A 25113-nucleotide genomic window follows, 5' to 3' on the forward strand; every position below is an offset into this window, starting at 1 on the left:
TGTTTTAAATATAAATAAATAGGGGATCCCTGGGGCGGACGGGGAGGGGGCTTAGCAGTTTAGCACCTGTCTTTGGCCCAGGACGTGATCCTGGAGTCCCGGGATCGAGTCCCACGTCTGGCTCCCAGCATGGAGCCTGCTTCTCCCTCTGCCTCTCTCTCTCTCTTTGTGTCTCTCATGAATAAATAAATAAAACCTTTTTAAATAAATAAATAATGTCTTCAATAAATATAATGTTCCCATGAAAGTTCTAAGAAAAAAAAAGAAAGTTCTAATAAAAAGATACATAATATAAGAACTACCTTACAGAAAGGAAAATAACTCTTCTCTATTATGATAAATCCCCCTTCTTTGTAAATGGGAATTTATACTCTCCTTCAGAGCTGCTCTTTTGTCTTCAGTTTCTCAAAATAATCTTTGTGTCAGAGAGCCATCTTTTAGGGTGCTCCCTTCTGGTCTCCTACAGGAAAGAGGCTGGTTAGCCTGAATCTCATGAGCGTCACTTGGCCCGGGGAAGAGGATTCGAAACTTGGATGGATAACCCCACGGATATTGCACAGAAGAAAGAGAAAGACAGTTCCTGAAAGGAAATGAATGTGCAACTATCCACATGGGGGAAAGTAGATGTGGGAAAACCCAAGCAGCAACACCAAGCTATTATACTGATTGTGCTTAAATCCATTTTCTTCCTAAATGATTTTAAACACCATCTTTTAACATTTTACTAAAAGGAATTTTTATATATTGTTATATGTTCTATAATGGGGAGGGGGTTATTTTTACTTGAGATAGAGAAAGAGAGAGAAGGAGCAGGAGGGCAGAGGGAGAGGGAGAGGGAAGCCCAAGTTGACTCCCCACTGAGTGCAGAGCCCCACTTCAGGACTGGATCTTACAACCTGAGTCGGCGCCTGAGCCCACAGAAAGAATTGCTTGGTTGCTTAACTGACTGAACCCCCGGGGGCTGCCGATCTGAGGTTGTCTAACTGGATTCACCCTTCAAGTACACTTCAGTACATGGTAATATAATTTCATGATTATAGTGGAATGCAGGAGGTGCTGGTGGGAGCTGGACAATCCAGGCTGACACAGTACAGCTGTGCCTGCAGAGGGACAAGCTCAGAGGAGAGGAGAGCTGAACGCAGCTGAGCAGGTGAGTCAGGAACCAGGAGACAAGGTGGGAAGAGCATCCAGGGAGAGGAAACAACACCAGTAAAGTGTGAAGGGTTAAAATATAATTTTATCTAAAAGTAAAACAGGTGGCTGGCTGACTACAGGAAGGCAATAGGGCAGAGGGCCAAGAACGGCCCAGGCCCCATGGTTTTCCTCTTGCACCTTCGGCCAAGCGTCCTTGCACCTGTTCACAGCAATAAAATCATTTTCTCCTGCATTCTAAGGACTGTGAATATGTGTGTTTGGGGTCCCTTTCCCATAATTGCCAGCTTGGAGCCACCTAGGTTGCCTTTGCCAACATCCTCAGGAGAACCATTTGGGCTTCAGTTCACCTTCATTTCTCAGAGACCCAGGGCCTCTGCCACTTGTCTCAGCCTGTGTCCCTGGGACTTTGGAGAAGACAGTTCTCCATCCCTCCCACTCTGCCCAGGGCTTTAACATATTTCCCTTGAACCCATGGCCTATGTTTACGGGAAGGTACCACAGGCACCTCCGTGGTACTTTCACACACAGGCTCTAACGCTGACAATGACACATCTTACATCTTTAGTATTGGCTTCCATATGGGATCAACTAATGTTTTAAATATAAATAAATAGTAATAGGGATAGCAATCCATTGTAGCCTTAGAGTCATTTCTCCCATGGTCTATTGGATTACATAAAGAGAAAGTATAGATGAAGAAAAGAAAAAGCATTGGGATCTAAGAACATTCTTGCTTTGGCCAAATACTGAAATATTACAGAAGTTATGGTGTTGGGACCAGGTAGTGAATTTAGATATTGAAGGACTGGGATGAAAATTAGGCTAGGGGCACCTGGGTGGCTCAGTCAGTTAAGCATCTGTTTTAAGCTCAGGTCATGATCTCAGGATCCTGGGATCGAACCCCTTCTGGCTCCCTGATCATGGGGAGTCTGTTCTTCCTTCTTCCCCTCTCTCCTGCTCTCGTTCTCTCTCAAATAAATAAATAACATCATTTTTTTAAAAAAAGAATTTGATTGGGGTTAAGCATTTAGGTCCTAGGCACAGGAGAGGAAAAGTAATTTTTACGTGTACCATTCTAGGTTCTTTTTTTTTCTTTTTTTTCTTTTTTTTTTTAAGATTGCATTTATTAATTCATAGAGACAGAGAGAGACAGAGAGAGAGAGGGAGGGAGAGAGAGGCAGAGACACAGGCAGAGGGAGAAGCAGGCTCCATGCTGGAGCTGATGTGGGACTCAATCCGGGACTCCAGGATCATGCCCTGGGCCGAAGGCGGACACTAAACTGCTGAGCCATCCAGGGATCCCCACCTTTCTAGGTTCTTGGCTAAGAGTGAGTCCCCGCATCATAAAAAGGCAGTTAATAGAACAAAAACTCTTTTAATATGCCATAAATACAGGAGCCCTACAAAAATATGAGACTAAGTAGCAGCTAGCCAACTGAGGCTTATGGACCATCCTGAGCTAAGGAAAGGCTAGGGGTCTAGGGCTTTAAAAGGGGGAGACAATTCAGAAGAAGGTGAGAAGAGAAAAGGATTGGTAAACAAACTTTGCTTTGCCAGGCACATGAGTCTCTCAGATGAAACAGTGATCCATTGGGACACCTGGGTGGCTCAATGGTTGAGCATCTGCCTTTGACTCAGGGTGTGATCCCAAGGTCCTGGGATCGAGTCCTGCATCAAGCTCCCCACAGGGAGCCTGCTTCTCCCTCTGCCTGTGTTTCTGCCTCTATGTATTTTTCATGAAAAATAAAAAATAAAAACCTTAAAAAAAGTAAGTGTGTAATTACCATCAGTATTGAACAATTGGATATTTTGATTTCCTATTACTTAATTTTGAATTTTGAACTCAAAACGGATGAAAGATACATACAAATTCCTACAGGAGAACACAGGCAGCAACCTCTTTGACCTCCCCCGCAGCAAGGTCTTGCTAGAGCAGTCTTCAAAGGCAAGGGAAACAAAGGCAAAAATGAACTCTGGGACTTCATCAAGATAAAAAAGTTTTGCACAGCAGAGTACACAGTCGACAAATCTAAGAGACAAAGGACAGAATGCAAAAAGATATTTGCAAATGACATATCAGATAAAGGGCTAGTACCAAGATCTATAAAGAACTCATCAAATTTAATACCCAAAGAACAAGTTATTTAGTCAAGAAATGGGCAAGAGACATGAACAGACATTTCTCCAAAGAAGACATAGAAATGACCAATAGTTACATGAAAAAATACTCAACATCACCCCATATCAGGGAAATACAAATCAAAACCACAACGATATACCACCTTACATGACAGGAAACAACACATTTTGGTGAGGATGGGGAGAAAGGGGAACCCTCTTACACTGCTAGTGGGAATGCAAGCTGGGGCAGCCACTCTAGAAAACAGTATGGAGATTCCCCAAAAAGTTAAAAATAGAGCTACCCTATGACTCAGCAATTGTACTACTAGGCATTTAACCCAAAGATACAAACGTGGTGATCCAAAGGGGGCACTCGCACCCTAATATTTATAGCAACAATGTCCACAAGAGCCACACACACACACACACACACACACACACACACACACACTGGAATACTACTCAGCCATTAAAAATGAAATCTTTGCTATTTGCAATGACTTGAATCAAACTAGAGAGTAAGAGGAAAGAAATGATGGTTTTACATCTCCCATTATCTAGGGTGACTAAAGAAATTTCAGGAGTGCATGGATGCTCTAAAAACTACAAGTTTTGGACATCACACTATTGAACCTAAGCAAAATATCGAGGCTTGCCATAGAGTGGACATACCATTCCTAAAAGCCCAAGAGAGGAAAGCAGAAGTTTGGAAAAGTGTATATTTCCTGTGAGAAAAAATAAATTTTCCTCCTACTCCTGAGTGATTTAATCAGTGAACTTTCCAGAATAGGAAGTCAACAGAACCAAGGGAACTATGTATCCAATTATGTCATCCTTTTTTATCTTATTTTCTCATCACTTTGACCTCTAAGTCTCTCTAGACCTACTACCTTGACGCCATATCCATAATTCCTTACTACCTTACTTTTTTTAAAGATTTATTTATTTATTTGAGATAGAGAAAGAACACCTGCGAGCAGGGGGGAGGGACAGATGAGGAGAGAGATTCCCAAGTATGCTTCATGCTGAGCATGGATCCTGGAGCAGGCCTGGATCCCAGGACCCTGAGATCATGACCTGAGCTGAAATCAAGAGTTGGATGCTTAACCGACTAAGCCACCCAGGCATGCCCCACCCGTACTTTCCTTCTTCTCACTTCCTTTGCTTTCACTGCCTGCCCTGTTCCAACCTCAAAGTTCCACTTACTCTCTGGTTGAGAGCAAATCCAGCTGGTGGGTCCAGTACTAAGAAGCATATCATAGGTATCTCCACTGGTGCCGAGTTGCCTCTGTGATATCTCCACTGGTGCAGAGTTGCCTCTGTCAGGGGATCAAAAAGAATGAAATCTTGCCATTTGCAACATCGTGAACGGAACTAGAGAGTATTATGCTAAGTGAAATAAGTCAGTCAGAAAAGGCAAATACCATACGATTTCACCCATATGTGGAATTTAAGGAACAAAACAGATGAACATAGGGGAAGGGAAGGAAAAATAAAATAAGAGGAAAACAGGGAGGGAGGCAAACCATTAGAAACTCTTAACATAGGAAACAAACTGAGGGTTGATAGAGGGAGGGGGTGGGGAGATGGGATAACTGAGTGACGGGTATTAAGGAGGGCGCTTGATTTAATGAGCAGAAGGTGTTATATGCAACTGAAGAATCACTAAATTCTACAAGAAATAATAATACGCTCTATGTTAACTAAACTGAATTTAAATAAAATTTAAAAAGAGTGGGCAAGGGAAGAAAGATTTAAGATTTAGAAATTTGGGGAAGGGAGTTGCATGGGTTTTTTTGAACGTTCAGTCACCATTTGTTGGAAAAAAATATCTTTTCTGTCTAGAATCACTTTGCACCATTGTCAAAAAACATTTGATCAGGGACACCTGGGTGGCTCAGTCAGTTAAGTATCTGCCTTATGCTCAGGTCATGATCCCAAGGTCCTGGGATCAAGCCCCACATTGGGCTCGTTGCTCAGCAGGGAGCCTGCTTCTCCCTCCCTCTGCCACTCCCCCTGCTTGGGCTCTCTCTCTCTGACAAATAAATAAATAAAAACTTAAAAAAAAATATTTGATTATATTTGTCTGGGTCTGTTTCTGGGTTACTGAGGTTGTCCTATTGATCCCTGTGTCTATTCTTCTACCAATTCACACAAAAATATGTATACAGATGTTTCAAGCAGCTGTCTTCATAATCACCCTAAATGGAATCAACTCAAATGTCCTCCAGTGGGTGAATGGACAAAAAAGCTATGAAACATCCATGCACTTGAACACTACTGAGCAATAAAAAGGAATAATCCACACAACAACTTGGATGAATTTCAAAGGCATTATGTGAGTAAAAGAAGGCAGTCTTGGTGAATGGATAAAGAAGATGCGGTCTCTATATACAATGGAAGATTATTCAGCCATGAGAAAAGACAAACACCCACCATTTGCTTCCACATGGATGCAACTGGAGGGTATTATGCTGAGTGAAGTCAGTCAATCGGAGAAGGACAAACATTATATGGTCTCACTCATATGGGGAATATAAGAAATAGTGAAAGGGATTAAAGGGGAAAGAAGGGGAACTGAGTGGGAAATATCAGTGAAGGAGACTAAGCATGAGGGACTCTTAACTCTGGGAAACGAACAAGGGGTAGTGGAAGGGGAGGTGGGCGGGGGGTGGGGGTGACTGGGTGACGGGCACTGAGGGGGGCACTGGATGGGATGAGCACTGGGTGTTATATGTTGGCAAATCGAACTCCAATAAAAATATATACAAAAAAAAAGAAGGCAGTCTTGGTAAGTTACATACTGTGTAATTCTATTCGTATAATCTTTTGAAAAGACATAACAATAGTGACAGAGAATAGGCCAGTTGTTCTTAGGTGTGGAGGGAGTGGGGGAAAGTGTATGACTATATAAGATTATTAGCACAAGGGGAAATGGGGATGATAGAACTGTTCTGTGTCCTGGTTGGGATAATGCTTGTACAGTTCTGTCAGTGAGTCTCTTCCTCAACTATAGAACCCAACGGTTATTTCTTATTGCACTTTCTTGAGGCATTGATAATGACCAGGAACATTCCAACCTCCAGACCAGAAAAGCCCTGAAATCAACAGAATGACTAGAAAACCATCCCACATATCCCGTTCCTTCCCGAAGATCATGGGCTGAACACATGCCCATCCCACCCATGATCCTTGCCTGCTCTCTTGCAGGTACCATTCCCTGCCCTGAATCTCCTCCTATAAAACTCTAGGTGTCCATCTTGCAGGCAAAGAGATTGGTTGTTAAGGCCTGAGCTGGCCACCTCCCCCAGCTGCTGGCCCTGGAAATAAATTTCCCCCTTTCTTTTTCCCAAACTCATCTCTTGAGTTATTAGCGTCTCTTGTGATGAGTTTATCTGAGTTTGTTTGGCAACAGTGTTGGCAGATCCAGCCGAGAGCTATGCTGAAAATTTGTCCAGCCACCCCTTGAGGTTCCTGGGATGGAACAGTTGACCTCTGTAGGGCCAGGGCTCCCCGTGCATTTCCTGAGTTAAAGGCAGTGAGAAATCATCCAGTAACAATTCTACACCTGTGTTAAAATTCAGAGACTCGTATATGGAAAAGATAAGTTTTCCTGTCTGATCATTTTTAAAAATTAAAAAAAAAAAAGAACAAAAATTTGCAGGCAAAGCATAAAAACACACACTCGAGGAATGAAGACTTGGTTTTCTTCATTCTGTTCTTGGTTTTGTGCCTCATTTTCTCTACCTTGAAGGTGAAGGGCTTAGAGCCAGATCACAAATGGCCCTCCTTGCCCTGAAGCTCCTTAATTTCACAGGTCTATAAACATGACCACATGTGTGACTAGTCATGTCCACCTACAGATTTTGTCTCTATGTTACAACAGCCCAAGCCCCCATTATCGGACAGCCTTCCTCCTAAATAATTGTTCAGCAGTGTTTATGGAAAGGAAGGGAGAGCTTGAGGGAGGTAGGGAAGAGAAGCTGCCAAACAGGCTGGCCTAAAGCAGGGCCCAGCTCTCAACCTCTCTTTTTTATAAAGGCTTTATTTTTAAGTAATCTCTACACCCAATATGGGACTTGAACTTAGAATTCCCGAGATCAAGAGTCTCTTGCTCTATGAACTGAGCCAGCTAAGCACCCCTCAGGCTCTATTAGGCATGTTTCGAAGATACTCAGAAAATTCCAGGTCCTGTTCTTGTCTCCTGCCCTAATCTTGCCTCTGCATTAGTCTCTCCCCTCTGTGGCACCAGAGCCAGACTGAAATATCCAAGGGTTGTCAAGGCCCAGGACACCTAACAAGCCCTGGCAGAGGCTAGCTGCCAGCGTGGACACTCGGAGGTTGTCTAAAGCTGCCTGAGAGAGAAATCTGCACTAGGAGGTGCCGAAGTCAACTAGGCCTCTAAGGTGGCTTCGTGTTGAGAGAAGAGCTCTGAACTAAACCAGATCTCAATGAGGCGACCATTCTGGAGATGCCTACTCACACACATGCCAGCTCTGCTAGAAAGAGAATGGATGCTCGTCTAGAAAGTCATCAGCATAAGGGGACTTTGAACAAACCCATCCCTTTGGTTTTATAGATTAGAAAACTGTAGTCCCGAGAGAGCTATAGACCTGCCTCAGGGCACAGGGAGCTGATAGTGGGGCTGGGGCTAAATGAGGTGCCCTGGCCCAATCACCTACCCGGCTGTACTCTCATGGAGGGTGGAAAAGGAAGGAAACTGGTCCTGGGTATAGGCCCTGCCCAGACTTGTAGCTAGAAGAAAGTAGAGAACGACAGCAGTCATGAGCTTTAAAGTATTGTCACCAAACCCATTGGGCGAACACGCCCAGTGGTACCCTGTTCCTTCAGAGGAACAACTCCTTCTTTATTGTTAATTAAGACAGTAAGAGAGTGAGAAGGGAGATGAACTTGGAGGGAAGAGGCCAAGAGGGCATCTTGCCATCCACGTATGTATCGCATCCAGGAAGCAGCCCAAAGGACACGCGAATTTGCTGAATGATTTGCAGAGGGATTGTGCACCTTGTCCCCTAGTGACACTCGGCAGAGTTTGGAGATGCTTCCAGACGCGCCACGTCTGGCCTTGGGGAGGCGCGTTGTCACCGGCGCCCTCAGCGGGACCCTCCATCATGGATCGGGAGCCCTGCAAGGGCCGCTGTCCCCGGTGAGGGCTGAGTCAGGCGCTGGGAGCACCCTCTGGTCAGCCAGGAGCTCCGGGTGCACCTGTGGGTGAGCAGCGTTGGAAAGACAGAGCCTGGTGATTCGCAGGTCTGCGCCGTCGGGGGCTCCTCTGGGCCTGGAGGGCTGGTCCAGTTTGACGGGCGCAGCGCGGGCCGGGCGTTGGCCGCAGGAATGAAGGGAGGGTTCCAGCCGGGGAGGAAGGAGAGGAGCCGCCGGAGACGCTGTCACTCGAGGGAACGCTTGAAGCTGTGGGAGTGAGGAGAAGCCGGACCCGGAGATGTGCTTGTCTGGGCACGGGAACCCCGAGTTCCTGAAGCTTGTTTGGTCTGAAGAATTTTCTGGAAATGGGCACTATCCTTGAAAGAATCACTGACTACGGCCTTTTGTGCCTGCAAGCAGCTACTCCCCTCACTGCGCCAGCACCTTAAGTTTGAAATCAGTCGGCCAGATCGGCCTCCTGGAAGGGGTTAGTACTCCTTGGTTGGTGGGATGGCGAGTCTCCCCACTGAACGGAGCTCCATTGCCTCCCCACGCTATTTGAGATGTTTCTCTCCTTGATGGCGCCTGAGCCTCTCCAGGCAGGACTCTGGCTTTCCTTGCCCAGGGTCCTCGCAGTCAGAGCCTGCCCCCCTCGCCCGGGCTGCCTGGCTGGGCCAGTGTGGACCAGTCTTCACCTAGCGCTGTGTTCCCAGATGGACGCCCCAGCAGGCCCCGGCCCCAGCACCGGCGTGGGGGAGATTGGAAGCCAGAGCTGGCGGATGTGTGGATACAGAAGCAGCGAAACCCCAAATGGGTGTCCTTAAGAACGCCAGGAAAGCACCAGCAAGAGGGGAGTGAGGAGCGCTGGGATGGGGAACAAGGCTGAGATGAACCTAAGACAAATTCTGGCTCAAGGAATCTATCTAGAAACCCTACATTTCCTTCTCCATCCTCACTGCCAGTAAGAGTGAGATCCCCCCACAGAAATGCAAGGGTGTCTGGTCCCTCTCACCCCCAGCCCTTCTCCTTCCCACAGAAGCAAAAGGGTTGCCTTACTTAGGGGAAACACCATCCCTTCCAACACTTATAGATGTTATTCATAAAGACTGGTCAGATGAATGGAAATAGGGCCTCTCTCTGGTTCCATGAGCCACATGCAAGCGTGAACAAGGGGTCAAACGAAGTGGTTAAGTGGTGACACAAGCTGAGTCTCTAGCCTTTCCAATGGCTGCGCAGAAGCAGGCCCCAAGCCGAGCAAGTGCCCTGAAAGCCTGAGAGGGAGCCTCCGCTGGGGGGGGGGGGGGGGGGGGGGCACAGCTCCGTCCACAGCGTGCAGGGCTGTTTTGTTTGTTTTTGAATTTTTATTGCTGTTGTTTGAAGATTCTATTTATTTATTCACAAGAGACGCAGAGAGAGGCACAGAGAGGCAGAGACCCCAGGGGAGCCTGATGCGGGACTCAGTCCCGGGCCCCCGGCATCACGGTCTGAGCCGAAGGTGGATGCTCAGCCACGAAGCTACCCAGGTGCCCCCGCTGTCATTTTTAAGTGGGCTCCGTGGATCCTAACATAGGGCTTGAACTCATGACCGTGAGATCCTGAGATCGAGACCTGAGCTGAAATCAAGAGGCAGACCTCTGGCACCCCTGCTGTAACCCCCAGGAGAAGGGAGACTGCAGAATTTTCTCCCTGTCTCCACTCTGGTAGCAGAACAACGGCTGGAAGCCGGGAGCCCCGGGGTCTAGTCCCGGCTGTGCCCCTAAGCAGCAGGGCCCTGAGCAAGTCACTTAGCCTTTCTGAGACTCAGACTGTTGCTCTATAACAGTGAGCATTACATTAGGCCCACGATGGCAAAGGGCACACGTGTCTGTCTGTCCAAGGTGCCTTCCGGAGATGCACATTGCTTATTAGGGGCACCTGGGGGGGGTTCAGGGGTTAAGTGTTCACCCTGGGGTGCGACCCCGGGGTCCCGGGATTGAGTCCTGCCTCGGGCTCCCCGCAGGGAGCCTACTTCTCCCTCCGCCTGGGTCTCTGCCTCTCTCTCTGTGTCTCTCAGGAATAAACAAATAAATAAAATCTTTATTTAAAAAAAAAAAAAGAATTTTTCCTACAGCATTCTAGGCGGACCCTTTCGAATGGAGTTGATACAAAAGCCAAAATCTACTTTTTCTCCTTCAACGGAATTATCTCTACAGTCCCCTTTGGCTCCTAAATTGAAGGTTTTGACTTTCCAGCTAAGACATGGCCATTCTTCTGATTAGTAATAGCTCACCCCAAAAAAGGAAAATGACAATTTAGGATCTTGGTTTCCCACATCCCTCCCCGCACCCAGGGGCGGCGCAGGGTCTTCCTGAGGCTACCCTCCTTCCGGGCAGAGGTTCTTGTCTCTGCATTCGGCTGCCGGGCCGCTCACCCAGCACCCACTCCCAGGCTATAGCCCCCTTTTATCCCCAGTAGCCTTCGCTTAGCAGCCTGGCGGTTTACAAGGGATGATCTCGGGTGACCAAAGCCAAGCGTCAGAAGAGAAGGCTTCGGATGAGCTGATGATGCCTCCCAAAGCTACAGCCAGGTTTGCAGCTCCTGCAGGAGCGATCACACAGGCAGTACCGGGAGGGCGACAGCGTGGGAAACCCAGGTGAGCACAGCTGTGCTTTATTGAAAGAAGCGGTGAGGTGGCTAACATGGGGCCCCCGCCCCCCGACCAAGCGGAGCAGCCCTGGGCAGGGCAGCCCGGGTTTGGGAGCAAGCCGGAGGAGCCCCGGCTGCAGGGATTCCCCAGAGCAGGAAGGCAGGGGAGGGGTAGCAGGTGCCACCTGCGACAGGGCGCCCGCTTCTCTGGCCTCAGGCCGAGAGCTACAGACACGCATCAAAGTGCACTGGCACGTGGGGGTTCCCCTCACAGGCCACGACGATGTACTGCTCCTTCTGCGTGGTCGTGTACACGCACTTGGGGAACTTGGAGCCGTTCTTCAGGCGGCAGTCGGTGATGTTCATCTGGGAGCGGCTCTGGTGACAGTTGGACTGCCCGTTCTTGCAGAGCACATCCTTCTGGGAGCAGACGGCCTGGACGTCTGCCAGAGGCTCGTGCACGAAGGTGTTCACGGGCTTGCACCACCCATCCGTCATGTTGCGGCGCTTCATCATCAGGTTGCAGTAGCTGGCGCTGATGGCGGCGGGGTGCGAGTCCATGTGCTGCCGTTGGAACTTCATGGCCTTCGACTCCCTGGCCAGAGAAGGCTGCACGCAGGCCAGCCCCAGCAGCGCCAGGACCACTAGTGGCAACAGCACCAAGAACTTCTCCTGAGCCATGGCGGGCTCGCCTTCTGGAAGAGCCTAGCTGGGAAGGGGAGAGAAGGACAAGCGCCGCCTCAGGGGGAGAACCCCAGCTCCCGCCTGTGGCTGCCCCACTCTCAGCCTCCCCCTGGGGCAGCTGGAGAGACACCTCCTCCTGTGCAATTCTCCCGGCAAGGACACAGCCACGCGCACCACTCTCCAGGGCGTTGAACTCCCGCTAGCTAAGGAGAGGCGGTCCTCCCCTCTGGGGGTGACCTCCAGAGTGAACTAAAATCCCACAATCCTGTGTCTGAATACTAGAGATTTTTAAATTTAAAATATGTTTGAAAGATAAATACACTTATACCCAGTGCTCAAGCAGCTCATTAGAAAATCCTTTTGAATAAACCATGAGCTACATTGCATCCCTGAAATGCAATCACGTGTCCAGGATCATGACTGACAGAGGCCTGTTGTCCTTCGCCACAAGGGAAACAGCCCCGTGCCTGACACGGGCATCACAAAGGGATGCCACTGTAGCCCCAAGACAGATGCTTGGCTCCCCCAGTGCCCTTGGTTCCCTGCCGCCTGCGTGCTCAACCCTATATTTGCCTACCCCAGGCTCTCTCAGGCTCTATCCTCCCCAACCCTGGTCCCTCCAATCCAATGCAGAAGCAGAAAGAGCCCCTGAGACCACGTCTTTGGCCACTGACCTGGGTCTCTAGCGTGGTCTCTAGGAGAGAGCAGAAGGCCAGTCTCTGCAATCCCTTGATCCCTGGAGAGGGAATCTTATACAGATTACAAAGGGGCTTGGCTTCCAAGAAAAGATGGGTGGGAGGAGCGTCCTGGTTTCAGTGTAGAGGGAAACAAGGACATTGTGAGGAGGGGACGTTGTAGGGAACCATCCACACCACTCTTTTCAGGACTGCTGGGAAGGGTGAGGCTTGGCCACAGGAACTTTATATGAACCTCATCTGTTTGCTGGTTCCAAGGAGCAGTGGAGAAAGCCACTAGGGTACTGATGCCTGAACCCCAGCAAGGCCCTTGTAATCTCAGGGGGCGATTTTCACCAAATAGTGCTTGGTGGTTAGCAAAGGACTCATAAACATGTGACCACCAGAGCAGCGGGGGAGAAAGGAGGTCCTCTTTCTCCCCAGGAGCCCTGGCATGGCTAGCATTCCAACAGCACCTCTTCCGGGGAGAAGGGAGTGAGGCGTTTAGCTACCCCCACCTGGAAGCCTGTGCAGACCTGGGGCTGTGCCCTGGCGGGGAGGAGAAGACCTGTGGCTCGCCCGGTGCTGGCCACTTGAGCACTCCTGGGGTGGCAGGTGAACGTGCGGCAGTTCTCGGCCACAGCAACCACTCCTGTAAGGTCAGAGTTGAGGAGAGAGATGAAAGCCAAACCAAACCCCCAACGGATGTCTAGCTGGCTCAGTCGGTAGAGCGTGGGACTCTCAATCTCAGGGTCTCAAGTCTGAGCCCCATGGTGGGTGTGGAAACTACTTAAGAAAAAAAAATCCCTTTTGTTTTTTTTTTTTAAGATTTTATTTATTTATTTATGAGAAACACAGAAAGAGAGAGAGAGAGAGAGAGAGGCAGAGACACAGGCAGAGGGAGAAGCAGGCTCCATGCACCGGGAGCCCGACGTGGGACTCGATCCCAGGACTCCAGTATCATGCTCTGAGCCAAAGGCAGATGCTCAGCTGCTGAGCCACCGAGGTGTCCCCCCAAAAAAATCCCTTTTGGAGGAAAAATAGAGAACGTCATATTTCTTAGCAGCAGAATTCCCTCTGTAGACCGAGAAAATGAGGCAAAATTGAAAAAGAACAAAAGTCCTTATTGGGGGATCTCAGAATTGCATTTTCTGGAGCACAGATTCCAGAGTACTCAGAGAAGCGCCCTGCCTCACAGGAAGAGCAGGGGTCCCAGGAGGAAGAGGGCGAGGGGGGGCCAACACCTGACCTGAATAAGAGAGGAGAAGGAGAAAACACCGTGATTGGCACTAGCAGATTGAGCCGTGCTTATTTACACTGTGATCGACTAACCGGTTGGTGTTATCAAACCTCACTCTTCGTGATATGCGTTGATTAATTACTCGGTCACCCGAAAGCCCACACTGACAGTTTTATGATCCAGGATGCCAGGTGTCCCGTTGACTTTATAAGAAACTGCTTGTAAAACAATCACCGGGCCTGGCCCAATTCAAAAGTTCATTAAAAGGGAAAATGGAGCTTCAAGATGGAGTCGGTCATGGCCAGAAATTTTATGCAATTTCACACCTCCTAGAAAGACTTGTTTTTGCTGGGTGACAATTGCAATTACTCTGGAGTCAGGATGATCAAAATACCCGCCGTGCTCTGGATTTAGATTGTCTCAGTCCAAATTCTGATTTTGCATCTTAAGAGCTGGGCAAGTTACAGAATTGAATTTGTCTCCCTGTTCCTCAGCTACCTCATCCCTGAAATGAGGATGATGATATGCATGTCTTAGATTTATTACGAGGACGAAATAAGGTAAGATGTGCAGAGGGCTTGGAGGGTCCTTAGCCCGATAAGTGATTGCTCACATCGGGTGGTGTTGAGATCCTCCATGAAGAGTGTCTCGTTCACACTGACCCATCTCCGACTCCCTTTTTATTAGAGGTTAAGTAAAGGGCTTTTGTTTTGCTAAAACCCTGAACTGAGAAAAGTAGGCAGTTTTGAAGCCCTGAGGAGAGGAAGAAAGGGGAAGAGGAGAGAAGAGAGGGACCTTAGTGGAAAGAAGAGAATTGTTTAAAGGGAAGTGTTTTTGTTATGTTGCCATGTTATATCCAAGAAATCCTGAGTAAAGTCAGCATTATTTGCTAACCTGTATGGTTTTGAAAGTAGAAGAGGGGCTAAGGAAGCTGTGGTATGGTGTGAGCTTCTAGTCCCACGTTCCCGTGGTTTGTCCAACACCCTACAGTACACCCAGGCTTTGTCTCTCAGTCCTTTCATAGCACTCACATCATCTGGATTGCGGTTGGGAGGAAAACTTTTCTTGACGACTTAGGTTCACATCAGAGACCCAGCAAATTCACTGACAAAAGACAGGTTAACCGGAAAATAGACCATGTCCGTGCATGTGCCTATGTAGGAGCACAGAAGAAGTGGCTCCTTGAACAGCTACGGATAAAGGTTTATATATTAACTTAATAGGGGAAAGAAGGGAGGGAAAGGACTCTATAGGAAATAAATGTGGTCTTGTTTATGTTTTCTTAGGAGAGATAAATGAGTTTTAGGGGAACAAATGGGGAGTAAGATAGTTTGTGCGAATGTTTGCTTTTGCAGGTGTGAGTTGTGGGTCTTCTTCCATGCTGTAAAACTCCCCAGTGGGGACCCAGGGCAGCTTCACTCTCAGAAGGCTCGCCTTTATTCAGATAAGAGAATCTCTGAGGGGCCTGGGTGGCTCTTGATATCAGCTCAAGTCATGATCTCGGGTCGTGAGATCGAGCCCCGTGTTGGGCTCCATGCTGAGCGGGAGCCTGCTTGGAATTCTCTCTCTCCTTCTCCCTCTCTCTTCTACCCACTAACTATAAATAAATAAATAAATAAATAAATAAATAAATAAATAAATAAATAAAATATTTTAAAAACTTTTTAAAAGACGATATAGCACCCCACAGAACAGCTCTTAACCCTTCTGCTGGAAGGGACACATGCCACTTCTATTCCCACTTCACTGACCAGAGAAAACCTCATGGTCACGCTTAAGTACAAGGGACAGAGAAATAGGATCCTTCTAGTTGCCTGGAACAAGAGAATTATTTGTGAACAGCTTTAATGGCTGCCATAGAATGACAAACACACAACTAATCTAGAAAGAAGGGAAGAAAAGAGAGGAAATAGAAATGCCAGACAAATGAGACAAATAGAAAAGGCAAAATAAGATAGTAGATACAAATGAATAATTATACTCTGTAAATGGGCTAAATGGGCCCATTAAAAGACAAGATTGGCAGGGGGGAACATCTAACACTCTTCCTTTCTTTCTCTGTATGTGTATGTGTACAGAGAACATACACACACACACTATGTGTATGTTCATATATACATAACATATCATATATATATATACATACGCCATATACATACCTTACAATCTTTAAAGATGTTTGAGAAGGAAATACTTTATTAGATGATGAGATTTTATCATTGAGAGAGCAATGGAGTGTTTGCTGGAGTAGTTTCAGTAAGTTGAAGAGGAAGAGACAAGGAAATGGAGTTAACAAGGAGGCTGACCATGAAGAGAAGGAGCGGGTTTGTGCACTCGTGAGATGGAGGTGGCTGGGGAGAAGATGACGTGAGGGTGACATGACATGACATGAGGGTGTGCACATCTTGAGGAAAGACCCAGTACAGGAGAAGACACTGAAAATACAGCGCAGAGATAGAGCGTAGCCCAGGAATGGGGCAGAGGTGGGTAAAGGTACATACAGGAGGGATCCCTGGGTGGCGCAGTGGCTTAGCTCCTGCCTTTGACCCAGGGCGCGATCCTGGAGACCTGGGATCGAATCCCACGTCAGGCTCCCGGTGCATGGAGCCTGCTTCTCCCTCTGCCTATGTGTCTGCCTCTCTCTCTCTCTCTGTGACTATCATAAATAAATAAAAAAAATTAAAAAAAAAAAAGGTACATACAGGAGACTGTCTTGCCCGCAAGGACGGCGGGAAGGGAGAGGTGGGTACCGGACAGGGAAGAGGATGCCGCTGAGAAGCAGCAAAGTTGACTAAGAATATGAGCAGCAGAAGAACGTCCTTTCCAACAATGGAATTTTCTCCTCTGAGTGGGCCTTGTTTGCCTCAAACCTCTGTTTTAAAACAGGATTCTGGGGGCCCCCGGGTGGCTCAGCGGTTGAGGGTCTGCCTTCGGCTCAGGGCGTGACCCCGGGGTCCCTGGATTGAGTCCTGCATTGGGCTCCCTGCATGGAGCCTGCCTCTCTCTCTGTGTGTGTGTCTCATGAATAAATAAATAAAATCATTTTTAAAAAGTCTGCATCATCTCTGTTGTCTTCTAGGTCATGGGGACAGTTATCTAGTATAGAAGGAGTCTGCGACCCATTACTGAGACGCCTCATTTCATATACATAAAATATGATACACATTAAGTCACGGTTGCCGTATTTATCTTCATTATACAGATTAAAATATGATATCAATCTCTCAAGAGTTTTCTCAAGTACTTGACATACATCACAACTGTCGCTTCTTTATGCACATACGATATAATATTCATTTCCATAAACTGCTCTTGCGTATTTGAATAGAGCCAGTAGAGTGGAGAGACTGTACGTATGAGTTGCAGCTTCATGACTGGTTGCTATGTTCAGGAGAATCATTTCACCTCTCTGGACCTCGATTTCATCATCTATAAAACACACAGGCTGGATGACTTGGCAAAGCAATAATAAAAGAGAATCTCAATGCATACGTATTGGAGTGTATTTGGACAGGGGTGTGGAATCAGTTTACCCTTTAAATCATTCCTGCAACATTGACTGGCATTTTTCCGGGTGAGTGCAGATTAATACACAAAAGTCCTGCATTACTAATTTAAAAATCAGTAATATGTCAACTTCCGTAATTTGTTTCCTTGTCTGTAAATGAGGAATAATTAAAGTACCTACTCTAAGATGCTATACACTGAATGTTTGTTTCCCTACCGCCACCCAATTCATATATTAAAACCTGACTCTCAATGTGATGATATTTGGAGGGGGGACCTTTGGGGAGTGACTGGGTCATGAGGGTGGAGCACACGTGAATGGGACGAGTGCCCTTATAAGAGACACCATAGAGAGCTCCCCTTACCCCTCTGTCATGTGACGTAATAGCAAGAAACTGGTTCATGGCTCCGAAACCATATGCCCCTGGTTGCCCAAGACCATCCCTATTCATGCCTGTTCTCTTGGCATAATAAGTAATAATGTCCCTTTTCACTCTCAAAAGTGTCCCAATTCAGAGGGTAAATTATATGGTCACCCTATTCAAGGCATATAGTAAGCCCTAATAGAATTTTATTATTATTATTATTATTATTATTATTATTATTATTATTACCAGTACTGATATTGTTTCTTCAAGAGACAAAATTAAAAGTTCAGTTTTCATTCTGAATTAGTAGAGGTGACAGTGATTGAAATTTTTGATTGGGAGGGAGGGATAGACCAACAAGTCTCTAAATCCTATCTTTATTTTTTTTAAGATTTTATTTATTTATTTGACACAGAGACAAAAGGAGCACAAGCAGGAGGAGCAGCAGGCAGAGGGAGAGGGAGAAGCAGGCTCCCGCTGAGCAGGGAGTGCAACATGGGGCTTGATCCCAGGACCCTGAGGTCTCCTCATGACCTGAGCTGAAGTCAGACACGTAACCGACTGAGCCACCCAGGCGCCCTACATTTTATCTTTATAGACTTGGGCAGCAGTGCAAATAGAATGGGTGTGTCAGGAAAATGCAGGCAGATCTGGGCTTGGGCATCACTGTAGACGCGCTGAGATTTACTTTGGGGTGACTTGCAGTAGGCACGGAGATGGTCAAAGCGGTGCCCCTGTGAGAGCCCTGGGATTCCATGTACAGACTGAGCACAATTCCACAGGGGTGATAGTGGGAGCCCTGGCTGTGCCTGAGTCTCCCAGGGGAAAAAATACAACAGATACGTTTGTAAATAGGAAGCAAGGGGAGTGAAAGAAGGCTGGAGAAAGAGATGTCTAAACAGCGCAGCTCATCTTGCACCTAGAGGTTGCCTTTGACTACTACCTTCTGTTTGGTAGGCAGAAGGTGTCCAGAAAGGTGAAGGGAGCCGATCCACAGCCGGGGCTATCTTATCTGCAGTCCCCCATCTTGCCCCATCTCCTGCACTCCCTCTCAAGAGCCCTGGATTCCTGCAAGGCTCCTGGGGGAAGCTGCCTCGAGACAGCTTCAAATCTCCCAGGTATACCCAGGCCGCAGAAAAAAGCACCATTGCAGATAACATCACAGAGCTGGAGCTTGGTCAGCCAGCTCAGATGACTGGAGTTACAGCTGAATAATGAAATCATTATTGACTTAAGTTCTCAGTGAAAATCAAAAAAAAAAAAAAAAAAAAAAAAAGTTCTCAGTGAACAATGTAGTATTTGTTTAACATTTCTGAGCTCTTGGTGATTCTTCAAGTTTCAGAAAATACTCTCTTCCAGAACAAAGTATTTGAAGTTAGACTGGTGTGGGGAGTAAGGCAGGGAGGTCTGGGATTTGTCCTGAACTTTCACTGACCTTCCAGCCCCTTCCAGGCATGCCCTTTGTAATCAGTTCATCATGTCCGTTGACTAGTCTAAAGGAAAGAAAAGAGACCTCCCTCTGGGGTGGCCAGATATATATGCCTGCTTATCTGCATATTACCATCTCAGTCTCAAAACCACTTTCTGCTCCTGATTCTATGCCCACTTAACTTCACATCTGACTTTGAGGAACATAATGTAGTGAAAAAAAGCACAGGCTTGAATTTGAGCCCCAAGGCAACAGCAGTACAACCGAAGGCTAACGACATCGTGTTGGTTATGCATCGCTGTACCGCACACTTACTAAACAACTTTTATTATCTCTGAGTTTATGGTTTAGGTATAAAACTGCAAACACATCCTAAACTTTTTTGGGTAGTCTTGTTCATTACAGTGGTGTGGGCAGAGCAATTCTCAAACTACGTTAGATGTATTACAAGAGTGAACAAATGAGCACAAGGGTTGATGATGTGAAGAGCCAGGGCTCACCCTGGACATGTGATTACAGAATGGGTGGAGGAAACAGAGGTGAGGAGGAAACTTTTTCCTCTACTCTCTTGGGTTCAGTGCCTGGGGACCTACAAATTAAACTGACAAAAGATAGGCTAACAAAAGGGGGGGAAAAGTAGTCATGTACATATATACAGCACCAAGAGTGAACCTTAATGTATTCTATGGACCTTGGTTGATTATGAGGTGTCGATGTGGTCCGTCAGTCATAACAAATGTGCCACTCTAGTATAGGATGTTGGTAGTGAGGGAGGCTGTGCATGTGAAGCATGGGGGCCAGAGGGCATATGAGAACTCTGTACTTTCTGCTCATTTTTTCTGTGACTCTAAAACTGTTCTAAAAAATTATATTTAGAAGTAAAAATTAAAAAGAGATGCTGATTTCTTCATAAGTTTCAAGGATCTAAAAGACAAAGACTGTGGAAATGTTACAGATTAAAAATGGCTAAAGAGATGTGGCAACTAAATGTGACACCTGACTCTAGGAACCTGTACTGGGAGAAAGCACACAGATGAGAGAGCGTATGTGATGCAGGAGAGGCTTCTGCGTAACCTCCAAGTCTGTACTTTCAGGCCCTCTGTGTGACAGCCGCAACCCATATCCCACACCAACCCTACAGCTCAAGTGCATAGGGATGACCCAGGAGATTAAAGCCATTGCTATACACAGGATGACCTAGAGTGGGGCAGGTGCAGTTTCAGGATTTGTCATCAGCAGAGAAATGAGAAGGCAGCCTTCATCTTAATCTAGAATGTGTGGACAGACCACATGGTGAGTAGAGTTCAATGACCTCATCCTGAGAACAAGCTGTCTAGCAGCTTCACATGGCGACCATGCACCCAAAGAGGATAGGCTGTTGCTCTCTGTGTGGTCAGACTGATCAGACCACGATAAATGAGGCTGATAAAGGAGAAGGCCACTCTCAGGAGGCCACTGAGAAAGGAGGGGACGATCAAAGAGAAGATCTTTATTCCATCAGTAGCCTTTCATGATCACTCATGGGGAACGCAGATTCTTTCAAACACCAGTCCAACTATTACACTTTTTTGGCAGAAAGAAAACCATATATAGAGAGAACCAATGGAGAGAGAGCCCCTGTGTATCTTCCGTAATCCAGTGGGGGCATCTCACAGCCTTCTCTGTCACTCTCTAATGATGGTTCTAAATCTCTGCGTTAGTGTTTTGAATGCAATTACTTTTTATCTATTCTCAGTATTTACAGTAAGTTAACATCTGTACAAAATCTGTCATTACTTAGCATAGTTTATTGTTGCCACCACTACCATCATTCCAATGCCTACTGCTCCTACTTACTGCTGCCAATGGCAGAACGCTTAGCATGACTCCTCAAGGGAAAGCATCACTCATTTCCTCTCTGTCTAGTACCAAGGCTCATTACATCCTTCTGTCCTCTGAAGGGAACCTCAGAACCCCACAGGCATGCCACCTCGCTCTCAGAGTCACAGTGGAGAGAGTGGTTGACCTGGGATTTGACTGCTGGTACTCAGGTTGGATCTCATAAACTCCTTGTAGTGAATTGATCCAAATTTCACTCAAATGAGAGTCTACAGTCAACATGGTCTCCCCTTTGAGAAATCTAGGCTTTCCTGGGGCAGTGAGTGGCTCAGTCGGTGAAGCCATCGACTCTTGATTTCAGCTCAGGTCATGATCTCAGGGTCATAGGATCAAGCCCCATGTCAGGCTCCAGGCTCAGCATGGAACCTCCTTGAGCTTCTCTCTCCTCCCTCTGCTGGTCCCTTGTTCCCTGCTCCCACTCACTCTCTCTCAAATAAATAAGTAACAGAGGGTCTTTTTGTTGTTGCTGTTTTGTCTGTTTGTTTGTTTGTTTGTTTTTTCAATTCCTCATGGGCTGCTTTAAGGATGGTGGCCTTAGAAGTCTTTCTCTCTTTTCCTTATATTTTCATGATCTCCCCCCACCCACTATCACCACCACACATGCATGCTTTAATGTACTGATTCAATCCTTATCCTAACAGAAGTTAGGTCAGCATCCATTTCCTAGAGGGAATATCCTTATCTTTTATTTGTTCGAAAGGAAAGGAAGACACAGAAACTCCAATAGGAAAAATGAGGATTATACACCACGCAAATAGGAATGAATATCTGTTGGGGGTTCCCTTTTTTTTAATGAAAAGAGGGACCCCGGGGTCAGTGCCTAACAAGTTGCCTTTTCCACCAAGTGGCCCAATTGCAGTGACCTCAGAATGCATGGGCTATACCATATGGCATTGTTACTACCTTGGTATTTGATAAGTTTCATTTAGGTCTTTGTTTTTCCTTTGTTAGTACAGATAGTTCCCAAAATGCCAAACGGATTTTCCATGCACATTGAGCTCTGTGGGGGTTAATGTGAGAGAGAAAAGATGAGACAAGGGCAGAGTTCACAGGTCTCAAACTTGATCTGATTAAACCTGAAAGAATTTTTCAAGGACATAATTCTTCTACATCTCTAACAATAAATATATTAAAGATTTTACTAAATTAGAATTATGTTTCAAATTGTTAGGTTCTAAGTAACTGATCAACATTCTAAAAATCTTATTTGTTTTGCAATTCTTAGGAATCAAGCTCTGTTATTCAGAGAAAGCCCTCCCTTCGTCCTCCCTGCAAATAGAGACCCATAAAGCTATGGAAACTTAAGAAGAGGCTTTCTGGACTTGGAAGGCTCACTGGCATCAGAGAATGGATGTACATCGAGGGAGAAAGGTTTCACAAAATTTCCCATGGGCTAACTTCATTCTGCAGCCTCATTCACAAACCCCTCCCCGTTCAGACTGTTCTCATGTCAACAACCCACCTCTCAGAAGAATAGAGGAGAGTGGGAATATGATTTCATGGTTATCTTGGAGGAGGAGTAGAGGAATTTCTTCATGTTACTCTTGTAGGTCTTGTGCCATCAAGGTCAATGACATGACCTTTCCATCAGCAATTGACAGCTTCTATCTGACAAGGCTGTAGTAACTGACTGGCATCATAAATTCCATTCAGAACTGTGTGCTCTTCCTATTGTCCCAGTTCACTGGCTAGTGTGACACCAAGATTACACTGAAACTGAAGAGCAAACGGGGGAAGATAAAGAATCCTAGGATCCAATGGGGATCATGAAATAAATCAAGAGCATTTTCCAGTTTATCAGGAATTACAGGGAAATGGGGTTCCAGGGCCTAAATGGCTGGAGACAAAGAACAAAATAAAGTTAAATTGAATTTATAACAGAGCTTTTCATGTTCTAGCATGCATTGCAAATATCTTAGAACCAATGACAATAAACAGATTTTTGTAAACTTTTCCGTAACACATAGGAACTCCTCTTTCTCAAGAGAGCATCCAGTGCTACTAAAGCTCCTGCAATACCCCTCCTCTAAGATCTAAGAGGATTAAGATCATTGACTAATCTGCATTAGTAAAATTACTTGGTCTTTATCTCTCCTCTCCCCACCCCAGTGGAGCACCTGTGGAATCTTCTGTTCCCACAATACTAATCTTCTAAGATAAGAGGGCATTAAAGACCTTTGAAACTCACTTTGTAGGAGAAGGAAAGAAAGGCAAACCACACGGCGCTGTGGCTCCATTTTAAACCCCCCCCATGGCTCGACGGATGGTCCGACTGGTGGTTTCGAGAGCCTTCCGTAAAGCCTTCTTAACCAGGGCAGCGCTGCATTCGTGTGCAGTAGGATCAAGTTCCCCTCCACACCACTACTTTTCAGAGGATTCATTAGGATACCTAAGATACTCACACATGCATTTTCCAACTTCCCCTTAATCATGTCCTCCACTTTGGGCTCTTGGTCACACAGAAACCCCTAAGACCGGCTACCGAGTAAAAGAAGCTGCTTCTTATCATGATATACTGAACTGTCTAAAGAGCTGGCTCCCAAGGAGAATGACCAGAGTCCAAGGCCAAATGTTTAGTTGATTCAGGCTGATGTCAGAATTCTAGAAGAACCAGCCCTGTGGGAGGAGAGACACCGCTGGAGGTTTCAAGCACTGCCTGGCACTCTCGGTCAGGTGGGAACCATGGTGTTTGCAGTGAATCGCCCGTTGAAGGGAGGCTCCTGCCAGCAGCAGGGAGGCTCTGGACAAACCGGAGCCAGCCTTCAACAGGAGAGCACTAGTAAGAGATTTGAAGCTCTAGGATTCTCACCATGGCACTGGTCCTAAAGAACAACTAGAGTTCAAAGCAGGAAACCCAGACAAATGATCACTGAGATATAGAGCAGAGAGTAGTACCACATACAATCAGTAGAATATTCTGATTTATATACTTACTGATGTTTGGCAAACTTGGGTCAGATGTAAACATGTCCCCCACTCATCAATCAAACAGCATGAACCAGGTCATGCACCAGGTCATAGGGATTCAAAGACACACCCCAGTCCCAGGGAGCCTCCAGTCCTGTGGACTCAGTGGAAAGGGGCTCCATGCAAGGCAAGACCAGACCGCAGGCATTAGGGAAGGAAGAGTGCCTGTCACACTGGGAGCTGTATCTTTTCATGGAGTCTTCCTTCTTGTCTCCTTATATCCTTCCTTCCTCCTTCTTTCCTCTTGTTGTCTCCTTTTGTCTCCTTTTCTTCCTTTCAGATGTCTCATATCCCCTGGCCTATTCCATTACATGGCTCACTCACATTTTACTATAGCACACGTGTGTCCCTGTTCTTAACACTATGTGCTGACCCGGAACACCCTAGAGACAATCAGCTGGGCATAACCTGGCTTGGGTATTATTAGTGGACCTTCACACATTTTTGTACTTTTACTTAATAAACTTTTAGACTATTTGAGAATGTTCATGTAGGAGATCCTGATTTATGTTAGAGTCTCTAGACTTCTATGTCAGAGAAATCCAGGAGCATCTGAATTCATGACAGTGCACAAGTAGTGAGAGCAAAGAGATGCATTCTAAGGGTGTTCACTTTCAAAATGATTCCATGTTTTCACTGAATTATCTTCCCAACTGTTAAGACCTGTAGCGCAGTAACTTCTAATTTCGGGCAATACAGTGGCTCTCAGGAATGTTGCCACTCAGTAGAAACTTCCTGATCCCCACTTTTTTGAGACTAAGGAAAGGATGCTGAAACATCAAGCAAATCACCTCCCTTCCCTGGCTCACCTCTCCTGTAAGACAAACACCCACGCGCACACACACACACACACACACACACACACACCTCAAAAGGTCTCTTTAAGTTAGGCCAGGAGAGAACAGCTGAGGGGCACAATGCATGGACACCTCTACCTTTGCAGAAACTGCCACAGGTTCCTGCAACTGGATCTCACACTGCGACTTGAGGTAAATTGGATATTGTAGGCTTAAGGTCCGATCATTTCCTGTTCCTCCTATTCTGAGTCCTGAGTCCTAAGAGCTCAGAGACAGTGCTCAGAAATTTTTCAGTAAGAAAATTAAAAATTCAGTAAGATATATGCAAAGCAGGATATTTTGCTGAGATCTTACTTTTTCTTTCTTCTCTTGTATTTTCCTCATTCCAGACTCTTCGTGTTCCCTTGGCTAAGGGATGTCTGCAGTCTTTGAAACTGGACATATTTGAAGTCAAACTTAATTTTATTATGTTTTGAGAAGCCTGACCCACCTTCCAAGCCCAGGGGAT

General features: G+C 46.3%; 1 protein-coding gene and 1 long non-coding RNA gene across 2 annotated transcripts in view; both read right to left on the reverse strand.

Annotated features, from left to right (window-relative positions):
- Positions 1 to 25113, reverse strand: part of LOC106557526 — a 44947-nt gene that overhangs the window by 5196 nt on the left and 14638 nt on the right. The gene's annotated exons all lie outside the window — the stretch shown is intronic.
- On the reverse strand, positions 11070 to 12505 carry LOC475395 (ribonuclease pancreatic-like). Its single transcript, NM_001313784.1, has 2 exons — positions 12420 to 12505; positions 11070 to 11770 (listed from the first exon to the last, which is right to left on the reverse strand). The coding sequence occupies exon 2, from the start codon at positions 11740 to 11742 to the stop codon at positions 11287 to 11289; it is 456 nt and encodes a 151-aa protein (NP_001300713.1). The 5' UTR covers positions 11743 to 11770; positions 12420 to 12505; the 3' UTR covers positions 11070 to 11286.

This window comes from Canis lupus, chromosome 15 (assembly GCF_011100685.1).
Source record: "Canis lupus familiaris isolate Mischka breed German Shepherd chromosome 15, alternate assembly UU_Cfam_GSD_1.0, whole genome shotgun sequence".
Lineage (NCBI taxonomy): Eukaryota > Metazoa > Chordata > Mammalia > Carnivora > Canidae > Canis > Canis lupus.